The sequence below is a fragment of the Cherax quadricarinatus genome, chromosome 21 (genome assembly GCF_038502225.1).
Source record: "Cherax quadricarinatus isolate ZL_2023a chromosome 21, ASM3850222v1, whole genome shotgun sequence".
Lineage (NCBI taxonomy): Eukaryota > Metazoa > Arthropoda > Malacostraca > Decapoda > Parastacidae > Cherax > Cherax quadricarinatus.
The window spans coordinates 26,254,755-26,267,135 of record NC_091312.1 but is presented as its reverse complement, the minus strand read 5'-3'; the positions used below and the strand labels follow the sequence as shown (position 1 = coordinate 26,267,135).

The following is a 12,381-nucleotide window of genomic DNA, read 5'->3' as shown; positions in this document are numbered from 1 at the left end:
TGGTCAACACAAACGTTAGTGAATAATGGGAAGAATTTTCGTGCTCTAGAGGTAAAATTGGGCTGACACCTCTCAAATAGGAGCCGACATTGTTGGATGTGCATTCCTGCATAACTTGAGATATCAGGCGACTGGACATGACAGCTCCAGGAACCTCAGATAAGTTTGTTTATGTTTGTAACTGGCCAGTGTTATTTTCATGGATAGACAGTGAGGTTTTCTGAGTATGATACACCTTAATCTCCAGTCAAATTGGTGAGTGATATTAAGACATATTCTCCTTCTGTTATGTAAATGTGTATATATATAATCATTTATTAATTTTAATATACAGTCCACAAATTTATATATTTACCAGAATTCCTGGTGATACATATTTCATTTGTAATTAATAGGTCTAGAGCAACTTGTGGATATGACAATTGTAGGTATCGAAAGGGGACATTTTTGCGACCTAGGTGTCCCAAATTCCTACTTGTCTATGTAACTTTGATAAATAATAATTATCTTTGTTATCATTTACTGTTATGTACATAATGAGTTACATTCAGATAAATGCAATTTTCCAAACAGCAGGTAGCGCAATAAGCCACTTCCAAAAACCCGCTACAGTAGCTCAGTAATGCTAAGTGAGCGTTCAGTGATGGCTTAGTAATGTTAAGTGTGAGTCAAGTGCTATCTACACTTGATGTGATGATGTTTTGTTAGCCACCTGCCCGTGGCAAGGTGGAGTCGCACCCCATGACCCATCATAACTTACCACCTCCTCCCTCTCTACTTCTAGCTTCCTCGTTAGGAACCCGTTCTTCTGAATCAAACGTTGATTTCTTATATACGATTTTCAGCAAGTTTCTTGATATACGACATTTGGGTGAGACTAATTTTGGTTAAGTTTGAATGTCATCTATAAGCAAAATGTAAATACTTCTAACATACATTATTATTATAATCAAAAAGAAGCGCTAAGCCACAAGGGCTATACAGCGCTGCTTCTAACATACAATAAAATCAATAAATGCAAAAGTACAGAAGACAACAGAACTTTTGAAATGAGTACAAAACGGAGACCCACCAAGCCTAAGTTAAAATAGACAGTTAAATAATCACTCTCTTCATTCTTGTATCACAGTCACACATTTGACGTGGAAGAGAGGAGAAATAAACTGTACGTCCCCACTGGTGTGGTGATGAGGCTGCGTTACATGGACGACATCCTAGTTATCGTGCCTTAGCTACTTGACACCAATAAACTCATTAATAAAATAAACCTTGTCTGACGTACTTCTTTGCAGGAGCATTACAGGAAGTCCACAGATAACCTGTTACACTTCTTGTCACACACATGACGTGACGACAAAGAGAGATATCATCACAAAATTCTACCTGAGACAATGCACAATCTAGCATTGCCTTATTCGGAGAGAAATGTAACTACATACACCAGACTTGTTCTAAACTTCAATACTCAATAAACTGCATTAACTGTTGTAAGCGAAAAGCCGAAAGAATCATCCACTCTTATTAGACAGACACCAGACATAGTCTTAGTGCTTCCAGTCAACCAAGTTTTGTACCTCTCCAACCTCTCCTTATTAATATAAAAAATTTAGGAAAAATAACATTGAAACCCAGTACTGTCTCGGGAGCCGCTTCAGGAGCCTCATGCGGCTCGCAGGTTGCAATTTGTCCACCGTTCATTATATGCACTCCTATTTCATTTCTCAGTAATGGATTGAAAAAGCCCCTGGCAGGGAAAGCTTTTCTTCAATAAAAATTATAATTCTGCTTTTGTTTCTTAATCCAGTACAGTGCACTGCAGAATGCAGGTTCAGTATCTAGTGTAGTTTAAACAATATTTCAAACTTTTTCCAGGTACTATTTATTTGTGACCCCTCTCACCTGCGCTTTGGATAACAGACTACTTATTATTATAGTGTTACGCTAACTACATTCTAAATACTTATAGACAGGTTAAATACACGGAAGGATGTGTACATTTCAGTGTATATATGCTGAGTCTGCTTTGTTTCTTATTTTGGGAATTAAAGAAAGTATCTTTGACTTGAAGTGTCCAGGTGACATGCAGCCATTCCAATGACCTTCGAGTAGTCGACAGGCTCTAAACCTAGTGAACTTAACTAAAGTTAAATTTAATTTTAATTATAACATGAAAACCTTTAATTCTGGAACGGAGTAGTACTTTTACTGTGACACCAATACCTGTAGTGTGCGCCACTTACCTTCACTCTCTGTGGGTGTGCCAGTGTATCCTCGGGCAGAGAAGACCATGACATGCATGGCTGTGGGGTCACCCTCAAAGGTGAACAGCAACTCCCCCACCTTCTCAACTCCTCCTACCACCATCACGCCAGCCTCCTCTTGTACCTCCCTGATGTAAACACATCCGTTAAAACATTCATTCCATCACAATCAATGGCTCGGGAAGCCATTCGTGCGCTAACAGTGGTTCTTAGCCACAATATACAAACGGCAGTCTTTGATTTAATAAGTGGTTGTCTACTGAAAAAAAAATATCATTAAGCTAATTGTCGCAGAGATAAATGCAGTTTCTTAGATATTTGTATTACACAAATTAAGGCGCGTTCCAGATAAAAAGCCCTAAAACTTAAGTACAAAAATTTAGTTTAAATACAAAAAGAAAGATCAACAGACAAAAACTCATCCTAAACGATCATATGACAACTGTGTATATCACGGATTAATGGTAAAATGTTATGGCATTTCGGTGTAATTTAGAGATGAGCAGGATTTTCCTCTTCCTTTAATTTTCCACCACTGAGTTTACAGGGTAACTGTTATCATACATCAGCCCATTTTACAAGCCGATCTTATGTAAGGAAGATGTACTGCCACCCTGAAGGATGCGACCCATAACAATCAATTGATACCTAGGTATGTATTGACTGCTAAGTGAACAGGGGCAGTATGTATAAGGAGACTTCTACATTCGTCTCGTTGTTAGCGACTTTTTTTATAGATGTTGCCGCCGAAGCGGCTAGTTTACTGTGGACGGTAGCACAAGAGCATATGGATACACAAAAGGCCTAGGAACTAGGACCCAAAAGGGTTTACAAGAGTACATCTGGATTTATATCTACATTAATAATATATCTTGACATATCACACAAGTTATTGTACTATCTCTATATTCCTCAATAAGTAGACAATAAGGCACAGAGCTTTCAAGATAGTGACAATAGAGTTGGCCACATACTTTGCATTTGGTTTGATCATCTGTATGTCTACCAAACTGCCAGAGGTACTTGTAATCAAGCCTTAGCCTTGCTACTACAACATCAGTCAGTCTGTTCACATTGAAAGTTGCTCCATAAACGTACTTACCTACGTTCATGTTATAGTGGGTTACAGACCTACTCAGGCTTCTAACTGCTTTCCTATAACAATCAGTATCATTATTTATTTCTCTCCTAATATTATTTCTAAGGTTAGATACAGATACACCAAAGTTATATTCTACATTTTCCTTCAGAGTACATTTTTGGCTAACATATCAACTCTGTCATGAAGGAGTAATTCACTGTGTGATGGAATCCATAACAACTGTACGTTAATTCCCTTTTCCCGGATTTCTGAGCATCTGTATCTGGTTTCTTCAATAAGCATCTTGTCAGAGTTATTATATGAGTTAAGAGCCTTCAGTGATAATATAGAACCAGTAATAATAAGAGAGTTAAGTTAGCACCAATTAGTGAATGAAATAGTTTCTTTCGGTTGTGAACCACATGCTGTTGCCACTGAGATAGACACCTCTTCTAAGGTAATGCTTTTCTTAACTTTTGCGTCGCTGCATTTCTTATCATTGATTCAATGGCCTTTTGAAACATGGATTACGTGAAGTGGAAACTAACGGTGTCAGTCTGGAGAAACTGAAGCAGAACAACGGGCGCATCACTTGTTTTAAAACAAACGTTATGGAACGAGTTTATTGCATGACGAGACTAGCGCGAATTATATTATGTGGAAACACTAAACCCGTAAGGATTATACATCTGGAGAGTTCGGAAGGCAATCAGGTTAAGGGAACCTGCTGTATGTATACCAACACAATGTAACTAAGAGATACTGGTGCAATTGTGTAGTATATTTGGAAAACTTCCCTAATAGTCTAGGCAAATTTCCTAATAAATATTCCAGGAAAACTTATTAAGAAAACTTCGTAATAAATATTCTAGGAAAATTTTGTAATAAATATTCTAGCGCTGCACAAGTGTCTTATTTGCAATCAGGTTTGATCCGACGAAGAGTGTCTTTAAAATTCCTTGGCTCACTCAGTATCAAACCTATCATATAATATTACATAAGTGGTAAATAAAGAGAAAAATATGGGTTAGTAGAAGAGAGGCCCTGGATATTATCTTGGCTATAGTCAATGATTGGTAATAACAATCCACTGTAAACAACGTTAATTAAACACTAAACCCCAAATAATGTACAGACGTATGTTACACTTATCATAATGAATTAATAATTCAGTTTATTTACTAGTCCACTATAATGCTCTGGAGGACAAACAATGCAGATGTAGAATACACAGACCTCATAAAAACCTTCAACACATGCGATTATGGTGTAATAGCGCACAAATAACTGGAAAAGTAGGCACGTGGATTTTCAACTTTCTAAGAAACTAAGTCAGAGGCTGCCACAGTGAAAAGCTGTTTCTCAAGACATAATACTCGCCCCCATCCTTTTTCTCATCCTCATATATGACATAGACAAAGACTTAAATCATAGCACGGTATCATCCTTTGCAGATGATACTAGAATTTGCATTGAGGACACTAGAATTTGCATGAGTGCCATCCACTGAAGACACTGTAAATCTCCGAAAGGATATAAACCAAGTCTTCCAGTGGGCAGCCGAAAACAGTATTTTGTGTATTGAGGATAAATTTCAGTTACTCCATTATGGAAAATTTGAGGAAATAAAAGCTAGTACGAATTCTAACCACACACAAAAAAAAAAACTAATGAGAAGGCTTAAGAGTGATAATGTCAAAGGATCTCACCTTCATGGATCACAACAGTGTCATTATCACAACTGCAAGGATAATGGTAGGATAGATAATGAGAAGGGATGCCAAGCCAACGATGATCCTCTCTAAATCACTCGTTCTCTCTGGGCTGGATTACTGTTTCATTCTAACAGCCCATTTAATAACATATGAAACTGCAGATAAATAGGAATGCACAGAGAACCTTCACTGCACATATAAGTTCAGTCAAGCACCTTAATTACTGGGAACGTTTGAAGTCTCTTGACCTGTACAACTTAGAATGTAAGCGAGAAAGATACATCATAACTTAAACCTGGAAAATCCTTGAGGGACTGGTCACACAGAAATCACCCTCTAGGCTCGATAGATGGTGCAAAATACCTCGAATGATAAGCAGGGGTACCATGAGTACACCGAGACAACACAATAAGTGTGAGGGGCCCCAATGCTATTCAACAACCTCCCATCATATATAAAGAAGGGGGGGATTACTAATAGACCCCTAGCTGTTTAAATTCCTAAAGTCAGTTCCTGACCAGCAGGGTTGTGATTCGTACATCGGACAGCGTATGACCAGGAGTAACAGTCTAGTTGATCAGATCCCGATCAGCTGAGGCCTATTCATGAACTAGGCCGCTGGAGCGTTGACCCTCGGAACACTCCAGGTAAGTAGCACAATTACTGTAAAGGCATTTCAGTACTACAACAGTATCATAAACCAGTGTCTGAACTTTGACCAAAAAAAAAAAAAGTTCCGTAACAAAAACAAATATAAAACATAGAAAAACTGTGGCGTGCGCCGAGTATGTTACAATTTATTCGGTGTTTACCTCTGTCTTTGTTTGGGTTGATCCTTGTCTCAAGACCGAGAGTTGCGGCCAGGTAAGACAGGCCTTGGAATTGCGTACCTGTCTTCGTAATAAAACATAATTTTGCCATTTTCATTGGAGTAGCAGGATTCTTTACCGTGTTAAATATTTTTTTTATATTTTCCTAGTTTTTGCCCATCTCATTCAGGAAGTGACACTGCGTTTTTCCTCAGCAGGATAAAGCTGTAACGATATGCAGGTCTCCCTTGAGTTATGAAGGTAACCCTCTTCATTTTAACTGTGCTAGAAAAAAAATATGTCTGCTAATTTGAAAGCGCACATATAATCTCATACGTAGTCTTGTTGAGATTCATCAAAGCTATGGTGCTCAACACCTGCTACTAGGGTGGAGGACTGACTGCCTCATTTACTGTATTCTGCATATATTTATACGAGGCTGAGGGGCTGATTACCTCCTCCTCTAGTTTTTCGTTTATGTCCTCGTTTTGTCTTGATCAAGCCTCTGGTTGGCGAAACGTCTACAAATTAAAGATACCTAGATGTTTCGCGTGTCTAAATCATCATCATCATACTACCTCTCCACTTAGTCTACTTCACCTTCCACCACCCCTGATGCCTCCACGAGTATGATGATGATGATAATATCTTTATTTACTACAAGTACATGTACATGGTATACAGGCCTAGCTGACATCAATAACATACTACTATATAGTACTCAGTGGTCAGTCGTCACGTGAGGTCACAGACCCTGAGCTGCCTTGGGGATTAGTGTGGACGGTTACAAAGCATGGCTTGCTTCTGCAGTGTTTTAAAAATTGAGGTTGGAGAGTTGAAGGAGGAGGTCTTGCTTCTCCAGGAGGAGATTAGGAGGCTGAAGGTCCACCTCAATGGGTCTGGGAGAGAGTGTGAGGTGGCTGGAGTTGTGGGGAATGAGGCTTCTAGCAGCGAGGTGCAGTCTGTCTCTCGCTGTGAGGAGGCTGTAGTTGGGGAGGCAGCAACGGCTACCAGCAGTGAGGTGCAGCCCAGCACCTGCTACAAGTGGCGAGTAGTTCACAGTAATGGAAGGCGCATCAGAGTAAGGAAAGTTAAGAGTGAAGATCTGAAGGTAGGAAATCGCTTCTCTGTTCTTCAGGATGAATGTACTTCAGTGGCCAGTGAAGGTAAGGGTACTACTGCCCCTGCTAATGGAGGTAAGCGCATTCTTGTGGTTGGTGACTCTCAGGTAAGATACATTGACCGTGTTTTTGTAATAGGAATAAGAAGATGAGAGATAGAGTGTGCTTCCCTGGAGCTGGTGTTGGGGACATTGTCAACAGGCTGGATAATATCATGTCAGGTAATGGGAGCAAGCCCATTATCTGTCTCAGTGCTGGTGGAAATGATATTGGGAAGGGTAGGAGAGAAGAGCTGCTAGATAAGTACAGGTCAGCTATAGATTTCATTAAGTCTAAGGGAGGGATCCCAATCATATGTAGCATCTTGCCTAGAAGGGGAGTAGGAAATGAATGGTTGTCTAGGGCAATTGGTGTAAATTGCTGGCTAGACAGATACTGCAAGGAACTTGCAATCCCATTCATTGACAACTGGAACAACTTTTATGGCAAACATGATATGTATGCAAGGGATGGGGTACATCTCTCTGGGGCTGGGGTGGTAGCACTTGCAGACTCGATTGAGAAGGCCATTGGTGAAATGCCTATGATTTTAAACTGATGGAAGATAGAGGTATGGGTGTGTGTGGGAAACAAGCAGGTTGCAACACTTGGGTTGGAAACAGTAAATGTATAAAAGGCATTCAGCATGAAGTTATAAATAAAGACAATAGATCAGGTCAGCAAACAAAGGGGGACAGCAGAGGGCAGCAAGGGACTAGCTCCCTTAAGGTTTACTATACTAATAGCAGGAGTGTAAGAAATAAGATAGATGAGCTAAGATTAATTGCAAGTGCAGGAGACATAGATATTATTGCTATAACAGAGACCTGGCTCAATCTGAAAGATAGAGAGATGCCCTCTGAATGTCACATACAAGGCTATAAATTATTCCACACTGACAGGGTCAACAGGAAAGGTGGTGGAGTAGCGATGTATGTCAGAGACAATTTAAATTGTTGTGTTAGACAAGATATTAAATTAGAAGCGTCAGCCACTGAATCTGTTTGGTTACAGCTTCTCGAGGGCCGAGAAAAACTAATTTTGGGTGTGATTTACAGGGCCCCAAATCTTGATAGGGAGTGCAGTAAACTTCTATGGGACGAAATTCGTAAGGCATCTACATACGAAAATGTTGTGCTAATGGGAGATTTCAACTATAGACAGATTGACTGGAGCAATTTGACAGGAAATTTAGAGTCAGGTGACTTTCTTGATACGATCCAGGATTGTTTTTTAAAACAGTTTGTGACAGAGCCAACTAGGGGAAATAACCTCCTTGACTTGGTTCTTGCCAGTAGGGAAACACTAATTAATAATCTTGAGGTTAATGATGAGCTTGGGGAAAGTGATCACAAATCACTCAGTTTTAATATATCATGGAATTCCCCTAATAATGGCAATCAAGTCTCCGTCCCTGACTTTCGCTTGGCTGATTTCATAGGACTGAAAAATTACTTAGGTGGGCTGAACTGGAATGACCTGACTAAGGGTCAGGTAGGTGGTGATGGTTGCCGATATGATGCTTTCCAGGGCATAGTTCTGGCTGCTCAGTCAAATTATGTTCCAAATAGGGAAATCAGATCAAACAAAAATGATCCTAAATGGATGAACAATAGATTAAAATATCTGATTGGTCAAAAGAGAGGTATATATAGGCAAATCAAAAGAGGAGAGGGGCAATTGAGAAATCGATATATTCAGTTAAAGAGAGAAATAAAAAAGGGAATTAGAAAAGCAAAAAGAGATTATGAGGTTAAAGTTGCAAGAGAATCGAAGACTAACCCAAAAGGATTCTTTCAGGTATACAGAAGTAAGATAAGAACATAAGAACATAAGAACGAAGGAACACTGCAGAAGGCCTACTGGCCCATGCGAGGCAGGTCCAAGTCTCCTACCGGCTTAAGCCAATGCACCCAACCTAGTCAGGTCAGGTCACCTTGACTTAAGGGAGGAACACGGCAACCGACCTGGTAGCACAAGCTATCAGGTCTAACTCACACCCACCCACACCCACTCATGTATTTATCCAACCTATCTTTAAAGCTACACAACGTTCTGGCCTCTATAACGGTACTTGGGAGTTTGTTCCACTCATCCACAACTCTATTACCAAACCAGTACTTTCCTATATCCTTCCTGAATCTGAATTTTTCCAACTTAAAACCATTGCTGCGAGTCCTGTCTAGGCTAGATATTTTCAGCACACTATTTACATCCCCTTTATTTATTCCTGTCTTCCATTTATACACCTCAATCATATCCCCCCTAATTCTACGTCTTTCTAGAGAGTGCAGATTCAGGGCCCTTAGTCTATCCTCATAGGGAAGGTTTCTGATACATGGGATCAACTTTGTCATCCTCCTTTGTACATTTTCCAGAGAATTTATATCCATTCTGTAATAAGGTGACCAAAACTGTGCAGCATAATCTAAATGAGGCCTAACCAAGGATGTATAGAGTTGAAGAACAACCTGAGGACTCCTATTATTTATGCTTCTTGATATGAAGCCAAGGATTCTATTAGCTTTATTGCGAACACTTATGCACTGTTGTCTTGGTTTCAGATTACTGCTAACCAGAACTCCTAAATCTTTTTCGCAATCCGTAATATTAAGATCTACATTATTTAGTTTATATGTGGCATGATTATTGTCCTGTCCAACATTTAGAACTTTGCATTTGTCTATATTAAACTGCATCTGCCACTTCTCCGACCACTGCATCAGTCTATTCAAATCTTCCTGGAGTGCTCGAATGTCCTCGTCAGAATGAATTCGACGGCCTATTTTGGTGTCATCGGCAAACTTGCCGATGTCGCTCTTTATGCCCTCATCTATGTCGTTTATGTAGATTGTGAACAGCAGGGGGCCCAACACTGACCCCTGTGGAACACCGCTCGTGACACTTCCCCACTCTGATTTCTCCCCATTTATGCAAACTCTCTGCTGCCTATTTGTCAACCATGCCTCTATCCAGGAAAAAATTTCTCCTCCTATTCCATGTGCTTTAATTTTCCTCAATAGTCTCTGATGTGGGACCCTGTCAAAAGCCTTACTGAAGTCCATATACACAATATCATATTCATTACCATGATCTACCTCCTCAAATACCTTAGTGAAAAAAGTTAATAAATTCGTAAGGCAGGAACGCCCCTTTGTAAAACCATGCTGAGATTCGTTGATTAATTTATGCTTTTCAAGGTGGCTACGAACTGCCTCGGCAATTATTGATTCCATAAATTTTCCCACTATGGAGGTTAGGCTTATTGGTCTATAGTTCGAAGCTAAGGACCTGTCACCTGTTTTGAAAATAGGTATCACATTTGCCATTTTCCACTTATCTGGCACCATGCCAGTTTGTAGTGATAAGATAGTTTGTAGTGACAAGATAGGCCCACTCAAAAGTTCCTCGGGTCAGCTCACTGACAGTGATAAGGAAATGTGTAGAATTTTTAACACATACTTCCTCTCAGTTTTTACACAGGAGGATACCAGCGATATTCCAGTAATGATAAATTATGTAGAACAGGACGATAATAAACTGTGTACTATTAGGGTCACAAGTGACATGGTCCTTAGGCAAATAGATAAATTAAAACCTAAGAAATCCCCAGGCCCTGATGAACTGTATGCAAGGGTTCTAAAGGAATGTAAAGAGGAGCTTAGCACACCTTTGGCTAATCTTTTCAACATATCACTACAAACTGGCATGGTGCCAGATAAGTGGAAAATGGCAAATGTGATACCTATTTTCAAAACAGGTGACAGGTCCTTAGCTTCGAACTATAGACCAATAAGCCTAACCTCCATAGTGGGAAAATTTATGGAATCAATAATTGCCGAGGCAGTTCGTAGCCACCTTGAAAAGCATAAATTAATCAACGAATCTCAGCATGGTTTTACAAAGGGGCGTTCCTGCCTTACGAATTTATTAACTTTTTTCACTAAGGTATTTGAGGAGGTAGATCATGGTAATGAATATGATATTGTGTATATGGACTTCAGTAAGGCTTTTGACAGGGTCCCACATCAGAGACTATTGAGGAAAATTAAAGCACATGGAATAGGAGGAGAAATTTTTTCCTGGATAGAGGCATGGTTGACAAATAGGCAGCAGAGAGTTTGCATAAATGGGGAGAAATCAGAGTGGGGAAGTGTCACGAGCGGTGTTCCACAGGGGTCAGTGTTGGGCCCCCTGCTGTTCACAATCTACATAAACGACATAGATGAGGGCATAAAGAGCGACATCGGCAAGTTTGCCGATGACACCAAAATAGGCCGTCGAATTCATTCTGACGAGGACATTCGAGCACTCCAGGAAGATTTGAATAGACTGATGCAGTGGTCGGAGAAGTGGCAGATGCAGTTTAATATAGACAAATGCAAAGTTCTAAATGTTGGACAGGACAATAACCATGCCACATATAAACTAAATAATGTAGATCTTAATATTACGGATTGCGAAAAAGATTTAGGAGTTCTGGTTAGCAGTAATCTGAAACCAAGACAACAGTGCATAAGTGTTCGCAATAAAGCTAATAGAATCCTTGGCTTCATATCAAGAAGCATAAATAATAGGAGTCCTCAGGTTGTTCTTCAACTCTATACATCCTTGGTTAGGCCTCATTTAGATTATGCTGCACAGTTTTGGTCACCTTATTACAGAATGGATATAAATTCTCTGGAAAATGTACAAAGGAGGATGACAAAGTTGATCCCATGTATCAGAAACCTTCCCTATGAGGATAGACTAAGGGCCCTGAATCTGCACTCTCTAGAAAGACGTAGAATTAGAGGGGATATGATTGAGGTGTATAAATGGAAGACAGGAATAAATAAAGGGGATGTAAATAGTGTGCTGAAAATATCTAGCCTAGACAGGACTCGCAGCAATGGTTTTAAGTTGGAAAAATTCAGATTCAGGAAGGATATAGGAAAGTACTGGTTTGGTAATAGAGTTGTGGATGAGTGGAACAAACTCCCAAGTACCGTTATAGAGGCCAGAACGTTGTGTAGCTTTAAAAATAGGTTGGATAAATACATGAGTGGATGTGGGTGGGTGTGAGTTAGACCTGATAGCTTGTGCTACCAGGTCGGTTGCCGTGTTCCTCCCTTAAGTCAATGTGACCTGACCTGACTAGGTTGGGTGCATTGCCTTAAGCCGGTAGGAGACTTGGACCTGCCTCGCATGGGCCAGTAGGCCTTCTGCAGTGTTCCTTCGTTCTTATGTTCTTATATAGAAATCCGCTTGTTATGCAGAGCATTTCGGGCAAATTAGGTCAGTTTTGTCCCAGGATGCGACACACACCAGTCAACTAACTCCTAGGTACCCATTTTACTAATGGGTGAACATAGA

The 12,381-nt window shown here is 40.0% G+C and overlaps 1 protein-coding gene across 4 annotated transcripts in view; it reads right to left on the bottom strand.

The window, feature by feature from the left end:
- LOC128688995 (oxidized purine nucleoside triphosphate hydrolase) overlaps window positions 1-12,381 on the bottom strand; it is a 53,947-nt gene that overhangs the window by 4,198 nt on the left and 37,368 nt on the right. For all 4 annotated transcript variants that reach the window (XM_070087346.1, XM_070087347.1, XM_070087343.1 and 1 more), the window contains exon 3: window positions 2,241-2,389. In XM_070087346.1, the coding sequence (XP_069943447.1) occupies window positions 2,241-2,389 (149 nt within the window). The remainder of the gene's footprint in view (window positions 1-2,240; window positions 2,390-12,381) is intronic.